At 39.5% G+C, this 18,712-nt stretch overlaps 1 protein-coding gene across 1 annotated transcript in view; it reads right to left on the reverse strand.

Moving 5' to 3' along the window:
* Positions 1-18,712, reverse strand: part of IMPG1 (interphotoreceptor matrix proteoglycan 1) — a 160,705-nt gene that overhangs the window by 94,777 nt on the left and 47,216 nt on the right. Inside the window, exons 8-12 of the mRNA XM_004464254.2 lie at positions 8,761-8,819; positions 4,954-4,974; positions 3,306-3,553; positions 1,547-1,623; positions 636-714 (exon numbers count right to left, since the gene is read on the reverse strand). Of these exons, the coding sequence (XP_004464311.2) occupies positions 636-714; positions 1,547-1,623; positions 3,306-3,553; positions 4,954-4,974; positions 8,761-8,819 (484 nt within the window). The remainder of the gene's footprint in view (positions 1-635; positions 715-1,546; positions 1,624-3,305; positions 3,554-4,953; positions 4,975-8,760; positions 8,820-18,712) is intronic.

An 18,712-nucleotide genomic window follows, 5' to 3' on the forward strand; every position in this document is an offset into this window, starting at 1 on the left:
GTTCTCTGTGGGACCAGGAACTTGAGCTGAGAGAAGGATACCAAAGGTGTCCTGTTGTCAGAAGAGCATGATTCCACGGACTGCTCTTCAGTTGGAAATGCTGGCATAGGCAAACCTTCTGCTGAGTCAGAGATGCCCTTCATCGGTCTTTGATGTAGTGTTATAAAAGGATTTCTTGGGAAGCAGATTTGGCTCAACTGAAAGAGTGTCCACCTACCACATGGGAGGTCCAAGGTTCAAACCCAGGGCCTCCTGACCCGTGTGGTGAGCTTGCCCACGTGCAGTGCTGATGTGCGCAAGGAGTGCCATGCCATGCAGGGGTGTCCCTCGCATAGGAGAGCCCCATGCACAAGGAGTGTACCCTGTAAGGAGAGCCACTCCATGTGGAAAAAAGCGCAGCCTGCCCAGGTGTGGTGCTGCACACACAGAGAGCTGATGCAGCAAGATGACCCAACAAAAAGAGACACAGATTCACAGTACTGCTGACAAGAATGCAAACAGACACTGAAGAATGCACAGCAAATGGACACAGAAAGCAGACAATGGGGTGGGGAAAAGGGAGAAAAATTTAAAGAAAAAGGATTTCTTAAAGAGGATATTGTTATCTAATATGGACTTTGAGGGAAGAAACTCACCAGGTAAACCATACCCTGCTCTGTCCACTGTCTCAAGCCTGGGTTGACCAAAAGGAAGTTCTGGACTCAAAGTAGCATCCTGAAGAATGAATATAAAAAGACATGTTGAGAAGGGACATTTCATGGTTATCCTCTGTATTTTGATATTCATTTAAATTTAAGCAAATGATTTTTTGTAGTTGAGTCTACTATGAAGGATGTGTTCTGAAAGGGTAGCATGCATTGAAAAAGTGGTAAAATGATATATTGGCTTCTTGGTTAACTGAGTCTGCCTGAAGAGTGTTAACTAATAACTAAAATCATTTAATTTGTGTCATTTATGCTTGAATATCTGAATTCTTTCATTTTCCAGAGGTAATCAAACTTAGTCAGGATTTTCATTTAAAAATACCTCAGTGACATCTTCTGAAATATATTAAATGCATCACTTTAAATGAAATACAAAACTAATCAATAATTTATAAGTTTTACTTCTAAGACATTAATTTGTATTTATCAATCCCCCCAGGTAAATATACAGATAAGACCTTAAAATGTAAAAAGAAATTTATGAATTATATTTTAGCTTATATTTATTTTCTGAAGGTCAAAGTAAAATAATATATTCTGCTTTAATTATTCTTTTCAGTTCATGAAGATGTATTTGTTTTATTAAGAACAGAGCAAATGTTGACTCTAATTGAAAAAAGATATAACCAAACTAAAGGGAACTTTGAATGTTAAGATACTTGGAAAGCAGACACTAGAACTGGGTTAACAAAATGCTGCCTATATAAAACAAAATAATTATATTTTGCATTGCAAAGAGAATTTTGCTTTCTTCAGTCCTTGAGCTGATTTTTGATGGAAGATTTTATGACTGCCTTCCTATTTTCCCATTTGAAGAACAAAAAGACATCAAATACACTTACCTTCGTAAGATCAGCAAATGGTGTAGGCAACATTGATTGTGTGTCAGAATCTGAAACTGACAATGATCCAACAATTTCTATGGATTGAAAATCACAAGGTTTTAGTGTTTCCTTTTTCTTTTGTGGTGGGTGGAGTAAAACAGTCAGGGTTGAAACATATGCAATAACCAGCTTTTAAAGACTAGTAAAACAAATTACTAAGAAATTAGTGTCACATAAAACAGTGATCATTGATCTGAATGATAAAATGAGATTGATGCAAGGAGCATATTTTCTGTTTATGTGATAACGAATAGTTATAAAGGTAAAACTTTAAGGTATTTACTTTTATTCTACATAATTGGACCATGAAGTCAGGCTGAATGGCTAGGCCAGTGGGAATGAAAATATGACTAAGCTGAGAAGAAAGAAATGGCTAGAATAAATACCAGAACCAGGACCATTTACAGAACTCTACTTCCCCCCTAAAGCCTGGTTATCAGAACACTCCAGAGGGCTCAACAAAGGGTCAAACTCAGAGATCAGACAGTCTCTGAGATGAGCCTTGAGTTCACCTTTTGTTGCCTAGGAGGTTCTCTTGCCCTGTATCTTGTTCAAAGGAACTTTTGTTAAGTTTTCCAGTGTAAGAGTTTAAACCAGAGAGACAGACTTGGCAGAGAATGACAGTTTTGTACCATGTTGTACTAAAATGGCATTTGCAGTGTCCATCTATCACTCCATCTATTACTAAGAGTCTTGGGCCCCTGTGTAACTCTGGGGACCTGCTGGGTCCTTCCGGGTACCCTCTGAGGTTCCTAAGCATGCTTCATATCTTCTTGGCCTCTTTGGGTCCATTCCTCCTCTTCTTTTCTCGCTGCTCTCTGCCTCAGGAAGTTGACTTATATGGATTATATCAATGGTTCCGTGCCTGCTGTCATTGAGATGCTTAGATCATTGGGCAACAATTCAGACCTAGAAGTAGTATGGGGCCTTGCTGCTTTAGGTACAGGGAAATTCTTTATAAATAGTTACTTTATCAAACTCTCCTCTAATTATTCTAACTTGAATGTGCCATCTGTTTCCTGCTGCATACTGACACTGTGGGTTGTTCCAGGGGAACTGAACTGCCCATGGGTTGTTCTCTCTGCCTGAGCTCCACTGTATGACCAAAACTGCTCTGGAATGAACTGAAAATCTTGTGAAGCAGTCATCACCAGTTCATCAGATGAGGCATAGAAGGGACTTAGGAGAGACAGAAATGATAACAAGAAATGGTGTGCCTGTCACAGGAATGACTGACTCTAAAGGTGCAAGGTAATTATTACTAGAATAAAAATTAAAAGATAAAAATAGGACTGTACAACGCAGTGAACTCTATTGTAGATGATGGACTGTAGTCAACAGTGTAAGTATAAGATTGTGCTTTCATGAAATATAACAAATATATGATACTAATACAAGGTGGTAATAATAGGATGGTGTATGGGAAAAATACAGCTAAGGTAAATAATGTGTGATAAATAGAACTATTTTAAGAAATCTAACAAAGGTAACTACTGTTAGATATTGTACAATTATTTTTAAAAAAGTGTTATCATAAAAAGTAACAAATATTCAACACCAATGCAAGGTATTGGTGGTAAGGTGGTACATGGGAATCCTGAATTTTATGCATGATTGTTTTGTAAACCCACAATAACAGTGATTATGAGGCATTCATACTTCTTAGTCAATCTGTCAAAATGAGCATAAACCCAGAAATATAAAATCACCAACTGACCATCAGTGAACTGAATTGTCATCACATCCAAAGACGGATCTTCCTTTAACGCTCTGCGGATCAGCCTTTTGAGATCTATAGCTGTGAGATAGATTGCTGGTGACTTGTCCTCTTTCAGGATTTCAGGAGGGATGCCTTCACTTTCAATTTTGTTGGAGTCCAAAGAGAGGAGGTCACTCGCAGGGCTTTTTGCTTCTGCATTGTCTCTCTTAAAGATGGCCACAAGTCGTACCTCTATGGAGCCTGACCTGTAGGCAGCAGAGGACACATCCCACCCAAAGCCATTGTTACATGCCTTGCAAGGATTGCTACAAGGCCTCAGGGCAGCTTCAACCTCTGTCTGTCCTGATGGGTTCTTAAAGAATATCCCACTTCAGAACTAATTTCAATGTGTTCCAAATTAGAAATTTGAAATGTGAAAAAAGAAATGACATATATTGTAGCTCAGAAATAGAATACTAGCATGAGGATTAAGTCTACCTTGAGAAGGGATTACTAACTGAATCAAGAGACCAGGGATTTTTAGTTTAGGTCTCTATGAAAAAGTGTTTTTGATGGTCTTATAAGTAAAGTCATGCAGTGTCAATCAGCAAGAAGGGTGAAGTGATCTTTCTTCTAGAAATAGCCTCCTTTATGAAGGTTTATGAAAATGCAATATGTGATATAGTCATGGGTCAATAATATTTATATGTTGCACTCAAGTCAAAGATGTTCTTAGGGCTATTTCTCTTCTACTTCCCCCCCCCCCCCCCAAGAAATATTTTTTAATTAAAGAAAAACTCTAAATGAAACAGATTTTTTTTTTCCTTGAGCTGCTTTTGAAATAAATCTTGGAAGGTGTGAGTAAGGAGGAAGGGAAGTAATACATGATTAACTATATTTATCATATTCAGTCAGTGAAGTTTTGCAAGTGAAAATGAAACAGGATTCTCTATAGCTCTTTTTTCTAGAATCAGGTTACCTTTCAGGACATATCATAAATCCACACATAAAGGGATGCAGAAGTGTTAACAGAGGCCGCAACTGTTATATACTCTACTGATACATACACAACTGATCATGTGTATTCTTGACAGTTTTTCAGGCCACACCATCAGTTAGCCTGCAGTTTATTATTTCACTTGTCAAATATAGGAACCAAAGCTTGGTTCTTACACTTATCTCTTCAAGGTATGGTTGGTCTCCTCACAATTCAAACTGACCTTGAAATCAAAGAGCAAATTAGTTTCTCTACCTTATTCTAGACTTAAGACTGCACGTGTGTGCATATATTCAGACAGTCAACTTCTCATCACAAATGACATTCAAGAAATAGTTAAAAGCATGATTGCATCACAAGGATATGTTTTTCTATTAGAACTTGAGTTTTAATAGAATAAAAATAGAATATAAAGTGTATAGACTACTCTTTAGCTCATCCAGTCAATGCTTATCTGCTCACATAGTGATTTTGTCAAGAGAGGTTTTTTTTTTTCACTATCAGGTAATTGATCAATTTAAAAAATTCCCATTTAAATAAGAAATAACTAAAAAGTCATTGACTTATTCCAGACATTAAATGTAAAATTATTTGTACTAAGTCAGCATATAGGTTTGTGGAGCAAAATGTTCTATTTATTTAAACTTGAAAAAAATATGTCCAAATTACCCATCTCTTTCTTTCTTTGGTCTTCATTTCATCATACACAATGGGAACATGCAAGGGAGAAAGAATTATTATGAGATTTATTGAGGTATTCAATGAACCATTTAATATGTCAAAAAGATACACACTTTTATTCCACACATTTTTTTTGCCCAGAAATTTGAAGGAAACACAAAACTGCCATCAAAATCTGGATGGAAATTTTGAGAACTAAATGGATCTTCGTGAGTAGACATCATCATATGATGCTTCTGATGACCTGAGCCTTAGTTCAAACACTATATGTACTTTAAGTCTTCTTCTTAAACCCTTGATGACCTCCTACTCCTCCTAAGGAAGCTAAAAATATGTCTACTACATCTTACATTTTGGTTGGTGCTGGTGCCAGGAAGTTTTTAAAAGTTATTTTATAAGTGGATTTCTCACTTCCTGAATGGCATGAAATGAGTAATTTATTCTTGAAGGTGATTTGTCCATCTGAGTCTGAACCCTGGATTATTTTTCAAATCGCTTTAATTGGTAAGACTTGGAGGCAAGGTTCAATTCACCACGGAAGCATGGCAAGAAAAACAGCTACCATTTATTGAGTGGGGCAGGGAGGTCTGTTTCAGGCACCTTATGTACATTCTCATTTAATCTTCTGGCAACACTTTGTAGATGAGGGACCAAGCACAGAGGGAAAGTGCCAACTGGAAGGTGGCAGAGCCAGGATTCAGACGCTGGCCTGCCTGGCCTATGCCGGGCCTCAGGCCTGAGAAAAGGCCATTTGGCCACTAAACTGATGAGTACATTTTACATCTCCCTGGGCACAAAGCTGAATTTAGTTAAGAAGCTACAATCAGTTTTCTTGCTTTATATTTCAAATGACAGTTGCCAATAAGGACACTATGCCAACGATGGGGTCAGTGCTGCTGCTTTTTCTGTCTGAATTCTGAATTCATCTAGTTTTCATCCCCTGTGGAACATGACTGAAATGGACCCCATCTGCGGCAACTTTCCTTCTGTGGAGGCAATCTCCTGTGAAATCTTGCTTTCCACAACAGTTTGTGATCCATGAAGCTCCTGGGATAGGCTGGGCTTCCTGGGTCAAGACCTCAATCCTGCCAAGACTGTGCTAATTTTTTAAATTGCTTTATTGGAGTATAATTGGTGTACAGCAAACTGCACATATGTAAGGAACATAATTCAGTAAGTTTGACATATGTATACACTATAACCCTGTAAAACTATCACCACAATCAAGGGCATGAACATATTCATCACTCTGGAAAAATTTACTTGTGCCCTTTTGTAATCAATACCTCCTGCCATGACCCACTGGGTGGGCTGGGGGAGAGTGTAAACTACAATGTAAACTATTATCCATGTGGTGCAGCGGTGCTCCAAAATGTATTCACCAAATGCAATGAATGTCCCATGATGATCAAAGAGATTGCTGATGTGGGAGGAGTGGGGTGAGGGGGGTGGGGAGTATATAGGGACCTCATATTTTTTCAATGTAACATTTTAAAAAAAAGAAAGAGAAAAAAAAATACCTCCTGCCTGTCCCCCATCCACCTTACCCTCCCCAAACAACTGCTTATCTGCTTTCTGTCACTAGAGATTAGCTTGTATTTTCTAGAAGTTTATATAAAATGGAGTCATAACGCACTCCTCCCTTGTTGTTTGGCTTCTTTTACGCAACATAATTATTTTCAGATCATCCATGTTGTTGTGTATTTCAGTAGCCCATTCCTTTTCTGAGTAGTATTCTACTCTCAGAGGATATCACAATTTGTTTATCTTTTGCCCTGTTGATGGAATTGCTTCCAGCTCTTGGCTATTACAGATAAAGATGCTATGAACAGTTTTCAAGCAAGTCTTCGAGGGAGTATACCCTCCATTTAGATTTAATGACTGTTGATGGTTTGCCACATTGGTTGTAAGACATAAAGCAATATTTAAAGTGGAGCTTTTACTGTTCATCCTCTTAATTGTGTTAATAACAGATGTCCTCACTACTTTCCAGTTGTGTTTAGAGAATTGAATGAGGTCACTACTATGAAAGTACTTGTTAAATTGTAAATTAGGTTTTATAAGAATGAGTTAAAAGAGGGATAACATCAGGAGACTCAAAGGTATTTTATTTTCCGTGGGGGTCTGGCCCCAGGAGAATGCCATTTCCATCCTAATACATTTATTTTACAATATTCTGAGTACTGTTATTAGTGGTTAAACGTTTCCCACATTCATAACATACCTGCTTTTATATTTAGGGGCCAAAATATTTTTTGGAGAACTGAGTCTTCATTATATAATGCAAATCATTGGAAAAATGCAATCAAATTTATATTATAAGCATCTTGGCAGAAATAAGAATAAATTCTTGCAGAGATAAACACATGGGGAATATATAGCTTCAAGTGATATATCTTTGAAATTTTTACTTAGCAAAGCTTTATCACCTAACATTTTGGCTTTCTTCTGAAATAGACTTTTTTATTATTAGTTTTTCATTTATTGAAGGGAGGGGATAATGTGCATTTGAACATTCACCAGGAGAATGTTTTCCATCATTTCTTTCAGGTTTAAATTAAAAATTTGTTTTTTAGCTGCAGTGGTTTATCCAGAAGACCTTGCCATCTATGCAGAATATTCTCCTATCAATTTATATTTCTCTCTAATCCATCTGATTTCACATGGAATATTGCAGAGCAGCATCTTGAAATAAAGAAAAATGAGTCTGCTTTGGTAAATATTAAAGGTTTCCTTATTCATAACTTTCACTTTTCAATATTTCCTTCTGGAGGTTTTCAAATCAGTGGTCCTGATAGTTTAGAATGAAATAAATCGGCAAAGCTTTCCCTGTTCTTTATGAACTTGTCATGTCCTTGCTCTATGCACCTTGTTTTAAGACAATAGATGGTGAAGGAGCCAGAAAGAAGTTCAGCTCAGATCTGCTTCTGCTTAACACCCTCCCCTCCCCCGGAAGCCTGGAGCCTCATTATGCTCACTTCAGGGCTGATATTTACCTTGGGGCACATTTTTAAAAACTATCATATGACCCCACCTATAGACATTTTGAATAATGGAAACTTAGAAAGATATAAAAATTCTTGCCCCAAATTACAACCAATGTGTTGAGATGCTAATGGACACAGGCCTACTTGTGGGAAAGCTGGAGGGAACATGACCAAACCCTGCTTACTATTTTATTATTTCATTTCTTTTATTTAAATTTTTAATTTAATAATTTTGGGGCAGTTAGGCATTAGTTTGGTTCAGATATCAAAATGATATAAAAGGTATATTTTGGGAAGTCTTGTTTCCACTATGTCCTTGTCTACTCCAATTCTCCACTGCCCCTCTCCCATAGGTGCCACTTTTTTATTGGTTTCATGTGTCTCCCTTTGGTAGCATGATTTGTATAAATGATGATGATATTTTGCATTCAGAAGGAAACCAGTCAATCAGACACCAAGATAACTAATTGCTGCTTTTTCTGATGTCGCTCTACTGGGGTATTGTTTCTTAGAGGTTCATTAATAATCACATCGCCAAAGGACAGCAGATGAGCTCTCTGCAGAGAACAGTGTTTCTGACTCCCAGTTGGGGAAAGGAATTCAACTCCTGTTTTGCCCTTTAACAAATCACCTGGAGTCATGTTCTAATTAGACAATTCCTTTATCTGAAATGCATTCAGCTTTCAGAATTTGGCAGAGCTAAACAACTGGGGGAAAAGGGACCCTATAATCCTCATGACACTGCTTTTAAAAGGGGATAGAGAGAAAGTAATTTAAGAATTGAGAAGAATCTGATTCTCTTACTTACCTAAATCCTAACACATGGATTTCTTTGAATCCTGGAAGTTTCTTAAATACATTTTGCATCTGCAGTGAGAAAGAAATTTATGAAATTCTCTATGGTTCTAGTGGGTCAGATTTTACCTAATGTAAAAAGCCTAAACAATTTTGATGAGTTAGAGGAAAAAATGAAAATGAAACAACCATTGAGGCCAAGCACATTGTTCTCAGTTATTTCTGAAACCTAGAGGCAAGTGTTTTGCTATTTAAAAACAAAATAACACTGTAATTTGGTAGTTATGACCTGTTTTAATGGTTACTTTATATAAAATATGAAATTACTTTAATGTAGTACTTGGAGGAAATATTTTTTTTTAGCTGAAACATTTTCACGTACATACAGCAGAGACATTACAATGTTTTCGGAACTGAATTATACAATTTAGAAAACATCTATAATGTTAAAGAGATTTTAAAGTAGAAATGGATATTGTACCTAAATAAGGTGGTAGATTAGATTTATTTTTAGATTTATTCAACTGCACATAACTTTTCTTAATTAATTAGACCTTGCTAACGAGGTATGTTACCCCAATATTTTATATTTGCTATTTCCAATTACTCTCCAACCCACCATAGTTTGGCTTCTGCCCCTGAAGTACTCCAGGTGGATTCTCTTCAGGGGTTCTTAACTTTTTTGTTCCATGGACCCCTTTGCCAGTCAGGTGAAAACCATGGACCCCTTACTAAGTCCACACTGTACTGTGTACTATATAATAAATATATCACACTTGCACCAACACGATCCCACAAGAATAATGTTTTTTTGAATCTCCATTCAAGCTCACAGACCCCTGGTTAGGAACCCCTGCTTGGCCATTGTCTCTTGGTTTGGCTGTCTCTAAATCCAGTGTCATTTTTCTCTCCTCCTCCATGGTGTACCTTTTCTTTCCTGGCCCTTCTTCCATCACTCTGACCACTCTCTTCATCTTATTCCTGTCTTCACCCTCTAAATATAAGCAATTTGTGCGTTTCCGTCCTCGGCTTCCTCATCCCACTCGGTCCCCCATTTATTGCATAAGCCCTATTGCAGCCTTTGTGCTGGGCCCTGAGGAAGCACTGCCACATAACAGTGTTGCTCCACCCAGCTGACCTGTGTGAAGGCTGGGAGATGAGAGACCCAGAGGGAGTGATAGTAGATCAGCAACGAAGTTTGGGAGGCAGGGCAGGATGAAATGAGGTTGAAGGGTGAGGAGATATTGTGTCCTATCTTTCCCTCTCCATCCCCACTCCCCTTCTGTTCTTCATTGGGAAATTTCATTTTCCCCCATGGCTTCAATGATTACCTGAGATATATTTTGAAATGAGATTGCCAAATAAACATCCCAAAATTTGCCATTAACTAAATATGCCCAAACCAAACTCATTCTTTTCCTCCCAAACCTGCCTTTCCTCTTGGACTCTCTATCTCAGGTAGGGTCATGAACACCCATCATCCTTTTTTTTTTTTTAAAGCTTTATTTATTTATTTCTCTCTCCTTCTTCCCCTGCCCCCTCCAGTTGTCTGCTCTCTGTGTCCATTTGCTCTGTGTTCTGCGATCGCTTCTGTCCTTATCAGTGGTCCCGGGAATCTGTGTTTCTTTTTGTTGCGTCATCTTGTTGTGTCAGCTCTCCGAGCGTGTGGCGCCATTCCTGGGCAGGCTGCACTTTCTTTTGCGCTGGGTGGCTCTCCTTACTGGGCGCACTCCTTGCGCGTGGGGCTCCCCTACACCGGGGACGCCCCCGCGTGGCAGGGCACTCCTTGTGTGCATCAGCACTGCGCATGGGCCAGCTCCACACAGGTCAAGGAGGGCCGGGTTTTGAACCCCGGACCTCCCATGTGGTAGGCAGACACCCTATCCATTGGGCCAAGTCTGCTTTCCGTCACCCATCATACTTGATGCCAGAAACCCCAGCATCCCCTAGATACCTTCCCTCTATTACCCACATATCCAGCTACCACCTCCTGTTGGCTTTGAATTCCACAATGTCTCTTGTTTCCACCAGTTTTTCTTACTCCGTGGCTAGCACACCCTTCCTATCGCCCCTCCTACACTGCTGAAATGGTTTTCTGATGTGTATAGGGGGAAGAGGCAGTGTCTTTTTGACTACGATCTTTTCCCCAAGTTAATCACTCCATATTGGTTGCTTTTCAGCTAAAATCCCTTTGATAGGCTGCACTGAACTGAATAAGCCCATTTGAATAAGGCCCAAGCATTTAAACTGGCATTTAAGACCTTCCATGGTCATCCTTCTCCAAAGTACGTTACCATTTGCACTTCCTGCCATCATTACCCCTTGGCCAATAACCTCTCCTCTAGTCATACTAAACGAACCTGCTGTCTCTCTCCGAATTTAACAGGCACTTCTATACCACTAGGCTTCTGGTCATTCTTTTCCCTTAGGTCAAGATGTAATTCTCCCTTCTCTTCTACTTTTTGCTCATTGATTTCCCACCTATCTTCAAAGCTAGCTCAAACATCTTCTCTATTGAAAGTTAATTAAGCCAGAGTTAAGGCTCAATTATTTCTTCTCCCTACTACCCTAGAACTTATTAGAGTATACTCCATCAAACAATCTGTGAGGTGCATATACATTTTCCTCTCTGAGATTATGCTCCTTGGGTGCAGGGACTGTGTCTTACTCATTCATTTTTATCTCCTTCCTTCCAAGTACCTAGCAGCATGTCATCCCCATAGTAGTGACTTAGCAAATTGTACTTAATCCATTTGGCTGCATCCCTTCATTTCCTAAACTCATCAACACACCACACTGTGCTGTTACTGTAGCTGTAATTACTGCCGACTCCACATTTCCCAGGCCAATGAGTAGAGAAGTGATGCACAGATAATCCCCAAATCACTTATATTGGGCTTTGGAGTGCATCCTGGATACTTTTTTCCAGCAAACTGATTTATTTTTAAAATTATATATTTTTGCACTAATATTAAAATAAATTTTATGCTCTAAACCTATACTAACTATAGTGATGAGGGTAGCTTAGATTTTAGATGATAAGGAAATACCTAAGTAGATCTGGGTTTAATTATTGGTTCTAATATTTTCTAACAGCAAGACGTCAGGTTTATTGCTTAACCTCTCTGAATCTCAGTCTCATTAGCCAAAATGGGATAACAATACCTACAGCATAAGATTGCTGTTTGGAATAACTAACAAGTAAACAGTGCCTAGCACATAGGCAGGCAGAAAGTTGTGATGTAGTATTATTTATTGCTTATTCTCTATCTCTCCCACTGGATTAAGGGCTCCTCGCAAGCTTGGTTGTACCATTCTCCTAATAACCACACAGCATGGAGCCAGGCAAGAACAGAGCAAGCCTTCACTTAACCCCTTTTGAAAGACCAGATGGGGGAAGCACAGACTAAGTTTCCATTTCCATATAGGAATTAGGGAAAAGGAGACTGGGTAATAAGTTTCTGCACCTATTCCCCCATGGACTTAATGGAGAACTAGGAGTACATTCTGCCCCAGAGCTGGTCTTTATTATGGGGACAGGCAGGAAAGGGCTGTGTCTGTGCCCTGGACTACTGCGACAAATAGCTTTGGGGCCACAGGGCATTTGTCATGCCCTGGGACTAAATATATAAATATGAACTGAGGTTTCTAGACAGGACGATTCAGACCCTGAATTGTCCCTCTTTTATGTCCAAGATACTGGAGACACTATTATGCATGTGAAAACAACCAATCAATTCAATCAAACATGGAGCAGAGCCACCTGTGATAGAAGCCTGACGCAGCAGGGAACCATGGTGGGGGGTGCGGAAGGGAGGAAAGAGGAGGGAGTGCTTTTCACCCTCTTCCCCTTCCCTTCAGGAATGAGGGGAGAGGGGATTTACCACTTGTGCACCTGCCCTCGTTGTGAACCAGTCTGTGATTGAGAATCAGCTTTGCTTAGGAGGGTGCAGAAGACGTCCACAGAGGAGATGACAAAGGCATTCCATTAATTCTGCTAAATAATCTTCTGGGGACCTTCCAATCGTAGAGTACTGGCCACTACATTGCTAATTAAGTGCCCAGTTAACCTTATTAATAATACTAAATATACAAGGGACTCCCTGATTTAGCTAAAATGTATGTTAATGGGGCTATAAAAAGGCAGCCGTGTTGAGTTCTCATGAATGTTTGCACAGCAGAAAGCATTCAGACAACAACTAAGCTATAACTTCTGACATTTGTATTAAATTGTTCATTAGGTTTATTGTGGAAATTAAATGACTGCAAAGCACTGTCCATTAATTCTTGATGAGGCCCGAAAGGTTTTGCTAATGCAGGAGTCTCTGGGGAGGCAGGCGGGAATCTGATGGCAGGCTTTGGGGGTGGATTCGTGCTGAGGTGGAAATGGTCACAGGCCACTGGGGAGTCTGTAAGGGGAACAGGTGCTGTAAACAGAGGTGTTCCTCCTTTGAGAAGCGGGTGACTGTGCAAATGGGTGTGCAAAAGCAGGACTGATGTGGTGGGTCTCTGGAACAAGACTGGGAAAGACATGCTCTTTGGCTAATATGTTTTTCAGGGGCTAGAATGGCCATACTCATTTGATGATGATGCAAAAATCATGTCCCCATAAATATTTATTTAGGAAAAATAGGACACATGGCAAAGCAGTTACCAGCATGGGTTTTGCTGCCAGGCTGTGGAGGTTTGACTCTTGGCTCTGCCAGTTAATTGGTGTGTCATCTTTGGACATGGTAATTTCTTTCTTTGTTCCTCAGTTCCCTCACTTGCAAAAAAAACAGGGGATACCGTTACCTAACTCATAGAATTGTGTGAAAAATTAAATGAGTTAATACATTTAAATACATATGAACATTGCTATTATTGCTATACACTGAATTTTTTTTTTTTTTTTGAGGTACTGGTTATTGAACCCAGGACCTCATACATGGAAAGCAGGCACTTAACCACTGAGCTACATCTGCTCCCCAATAAGAGTTTTTTTGTTTTGTTTTGTTTTTTAAAGGAGATACTGGGGATCAAACCCAGGACCTTACAATGGGAAACAGCTACTCAACCACTTGAGCTATATACACTCCCCTACACTAAATTTTAAACTTGGAAAAGGATTCTGAGGTTGTCTTCTTTGACTTCTAAGTGAGGAAATTAAGGCCAGGGAAGGTAAGTGATTCCCAAATCTCATGCTAATTCCTGGCAGAAACAGGATAAGAATTCAGGTTTTCAAAAGATCCTAATTTATTTGTTTTATTCTAAATCAGTTTAGGTGTGTAGCAGTTTGGCATTATTTATGAATTCCAAAAAAAGTTATTGGATTATGTTTGTAAACTGGTCTGTCAAAGGTATCACTTTTAATTGATTAAACTATGCTTAGGGCTTTGATTGGGCCACATCAGTAGGGCTTTGAGTCCCCACCCCTTGGTGGGTAGGGACTCACAAATAAAAAACATGGCAAAAGACAGAGTTGGAAGTTTTGAGCTGTAGCCCAGGAAGAGAACACACAGGAGAAGAACACAGAGGAAAAGAGATGGCTCCTTGACACAGCAGAAGCCTTGGAGAGAGAAACAGAGCCATTTGCCTGATAGACTACAGTTGGCCTTGTGGAGAGAGAGGAACCCAAGGAACCTGAACTCTTGGCCATCTTGCCCCAATATATGGCAATAGACTTTGGTGAGGAAAGTAAATTATGCTTTATGGCCTGGTAACTGTAAGCTTCTACCCCAAATAAATAACCTTTATAAAAGCCAACAGATTTCTGTATTTTGTATCAGCATGCCTTTGGATGAATAATACAGAATTTGGTACCAGGAGGGGGATAGTGCTTTTGCAATTTCCAAAATGCTGGAACAGTTTTATAAATGGGTCAGGGGTATTTTTTGGAGGAATTGTGAGATGATTGGTGGAAAAGGCCTAGAGACTGCTGATGGAAATACGGACTCTAAAGAGACTTTTTATGAGGTCTTAGAAGTAAATGATGCAACTATTATTGAATACTGGAGGAAAGGCAATCTGTGCTTTAAAGTCACAGAGTACTTAGCAAAAATAACTCCTAGTGTTTTATGGTAGGCAGAATATGAAAATGGCGAGCCTGGCCATTTAGCTGAAGAACTTTCCAAAGTAAACTTGGAGAATGCCTCTTGGCTTCTCTTTACAGCTTATAGCAAAATGCTACACAAGCAAGATAAGCTGAGAACAAAATTGTTGGGCACAAAGAAACTAGAAACTGATTCTGGAACTTCCAAGTCTCTGGAAATCAAGCTCCCAGACAATAAGTGCCCATTTGAGGACTTAACTAAACTTGGAACTTGTAAATCAGGATTGAAGATGCAGTTATCTAGGAAAGACTTGTGGAAAGTCTTATTGTTTGATGGCTTGGACCCCTGCTTCCTGCATGCTAAACCAACAAACATTTTGAGAGAGCTGTATTAACAAAACCACTGTCAGCCTGGATTAAAAAAGACATTGATGGGAGAGATGGCAAGGATTTGCTAAAAAGATTATTTCAAAGAACAAATAGGAAAGTTAACTAACTATTCTTTAATTTATTCTATCTAATAATCCATGTTTAAGTACTTTTCTGGCTCGTAAATGGTCTGCTGAGTTGCGTAGGAGGCAAATATGATTCTTTCCATTTTAGTGAATGAATGCTGGTGCAGGGAGAGGTTGGAGGTTAAGAATGTTTCATTCATCTACACTGCAGGTGACAGAAGGTAACCAATGAATTCTCCAACTAGGAGAAGTAGGGACTGGTTTGTTCTCTGGTGATGCTAAAATACAGTACATCCAGACTCTTTATAAATGTAGCTTCTGGTTATGTAATCTCATGGATGCTTCTATTTGCAGTTCCCATTGCTACAAACAACTACTTAGTAATTAACTGCACCCTAACTCTGCGCTAAGAGGTACAGTTATAAAGATGAAGGAAACAGTGTCTGCTCTTGAGGAGAAGCTGGTAGCCTGTTGGTGGTGAGGGTGGTGGTTGGGAAGGAGGTATAGAGACAGCAAAGGCCATAGATATGTAAACAAGCAATCTCAAGACAGTGTGTCAAAGTGTTGTGACATCATCACTTCCTTGTTAGTTGTCAATATGTGTTCATCAGTTGTGACAATGGTACCACACTAATGAAGGATGCTGTTTATATGGGAAAATATGGGAAGGGGGCATATGGGAGTCCCCTATATTTTTTATGTGACATTTATGTAATCTAAAGTATTATAAAAAGTGTTGTGACAGCAGTGATCAGAATGGGTAGGGGTAACTTCATGACAAAGTACCTAAAAAGGCCAAAGATGAGAAAAGATCTGCAATTTATTATATTTCTGGAAAGTGAAATGCAAAGGAGGGGAATGGAAAGAAACTGGTGAGAACTGGGACTGGAAAGGAAGACAGGGGCCTTAAAACAACATTCTTTGGATCTCATGCATAACATAGCCATTTGGAGATTATCCCACAGGGAATGAAGAGCTTTTTACCTTGTTTGAAAGCTATTGTCTCAATACCTATACATCATTTCCAGTAAATATAGTATGAATATGTAAAAAGATTATTGCTTTGGAAGGGAAAAGGGTTTTATGTTGGATATGTGGGAGTAATGTATATTGTATAAATGAATTACTGTGATCTAAAACTTTTGTGAAGATAAGCTTAATAATTAGGAAAAAAAAGAAAAGAAAAAGATAGGATGTAGACACTAAGGAAAAGATGGAAGTAGTTGCCTTGCCAATTTGCTTATAGGGCAACACTTATTGCAGTGATGTAAGGCAAAACATCAAAAACAAAGCTTTTGCATTTTTAAATTTTTTGATACCCCAATTTATTTTTACCTTAATTTTTCTAAATTAATATGTGTTCTATATCTAACAATTAAACTCATCACTATATTCCATTTCACTATTAATGGAAACTGGCAATATATTGGGCTTCACTTTGGAAGAAGTTTTGGATCACAGAGAGGTTCAACAATGGCAGGGGAGGAATACTGGTGTGGGATGTTATTGACAGGGGAAACATGGTTGGCAGGGAGTTCTACAGGGCATATATCCAGGGTACATAAAAATATTTGGATATTTTCATAGTGGTTACAATTAAAAACAACAACTGAGGGAGTGCTGAGTTCCTAGCCAGGGGAGCTCTATCACAGTCCCTAAAGGAACAGCAACAATCCCCCAAGTGCAACGGCAAAGACCAAAAAAGAAGGAAGGTCCAACAATGAGCCCTTGTTAGTAATGACTATGCTTGTGAGCCTGTGTACCTGAAATAAGAACAAGGCCTAGAGCTGCAGGTGGCTAAGCGTTACCTCCTGAGAGCCTCCGTGTTGCTCAAATGTGGCCAGTCTCGAAGCCAAACTCAGCATGTAAATGTGTTGCCTTCCCCCCAGCGTGGGACATGATTCCTGTGAATGAGCCTCCCTGGAGCCGAGGGATTACTACCAAGTACCAGCTGATGATGTAACTCAAACATGACCTTGAATAAAAGGGTCAACTCGGACCAGCAGAATATCTCAATCTACATATAATACCAGGAGTTAAAAATGCTTTTTCACCTGAATCAAAGGGGTAAATGGAAAGGACAAATGAGTTTATATGGCTATGAGTCTCCAAAAAGAGGTTATCAGATGGGTTGCCCTTATGCACAACTCAGCAGAGTCCCAGAGTTGATAAAGTAGATACAACCCCAGGTATTGGTTCTTCTGAGGGCTACAGACACCCACAGGTTCTATGGTCATGGCAGATGGAGTTCAGTGCCATGTCAGTTGGCCCTACTTTGGAATTTGTGCTTCTGTGTGATGGAGCTGGACTCAGATGTGATCTTTGTCCACAAGTCTCTCCTGTTACTTTTACCGGAACTGTAGTTGGTGCTGGGGTTTAATGTATACCCAGGGGATCTGAATCTCTGGACTGACCATGTGATAGCCAGGCCCTGAGCCTCAACAGACTTGCAACTCCTACAGTCTGGTTTATTTGACTTACCCCACTCAGCTAACATGGAGGTGAAGAAGGTCAACCACCACACCAGGGAGCCAAGAGTGCCTACAATTGAAGCAGGAGGATTGCATCCAGCATCCGTGTGGAATCTAAGCCCACTCAATATAGATGTGGAGTGGACACAACCATTCTAAGGTCCACAGGATGCAGGAATAGAGTATGGATTAGAATGGACTTACTGATATTCTACTCATGAACTATTTTGAGTAGTAATCAAAGAAAATGTGGTATTGGTGTGGAGAAAGTGGCCATGGTGGCTGCTGGGGGTAGGGAGTGGGAGGAAGAGATGTGATGTGGTGGCATTTTCGCAGGTTGGAGTTGTCTTGGGTGGTGCTGCATGGACAGTTACATTGTATATCCTCCCATGGCCCACTGGGTGGACTGTGGGAGAGTGTGGGCTATGATATGGACCATTGACCATGAGGTGCAGCGGTGCTAAGAGATGTATTCACCAAATGCAATGAAAATCTCATGATGATGGAGGAGGTTGTTGTTATAGGGGGAGGAGTGGGGTGAAGGGGGTGGGGGTATATGGGGACCTCATATTTTTTGAATGTAACATTAAAAAAATAAAGATAAAAAATTGTAAATAAATAAATAAATACATTAAATAAAATAAAAAGAAAGATTAAAAAAAAAGGATTGGTGGATATGATGATGGTCAAAGATATGAAAAGGCACTTTGGGAAAACTCCTCAGTTTAGTAATTGATTACATGAACAAAATAACTGCTTGCCATTATCACCCATGAAAAATGCCATGTCTTTAAATTGCATCAAATTACAAAGGTGGGAGCAGGTGTGGCTCAAGCCATTGGGCATCCACCTCCCACATGGGTGGTCCTGGGTTTCTTCCCAGTGCCTCCTAAACAAACAAACAAACAACAAGCAAAACAAATGAGAAAACCAACTCAGGGCAGCTAATTTGGCTCACCGGTTGAGTGCCGGTTTCCCACATACTAATTATTTAAAGACAAAATATTA

The sequence above is a fragment of the Dasypus novemcinctus genome, chromosome 11 (assembly GCF_030445035.2).
Source record: "Dasypus novemcinctus isolate mDasNov1 chromosome 11, mDasNov1.1.hap2, whole genome shotgun sequence".
NCBI classification, from domain to species: domain Eukaryota; kingdom Metazoa; phylum Chordata; class Mammalia; order Cingulata; family Dasypodidae; genus Dasypus; species Dasypus novemcinctus.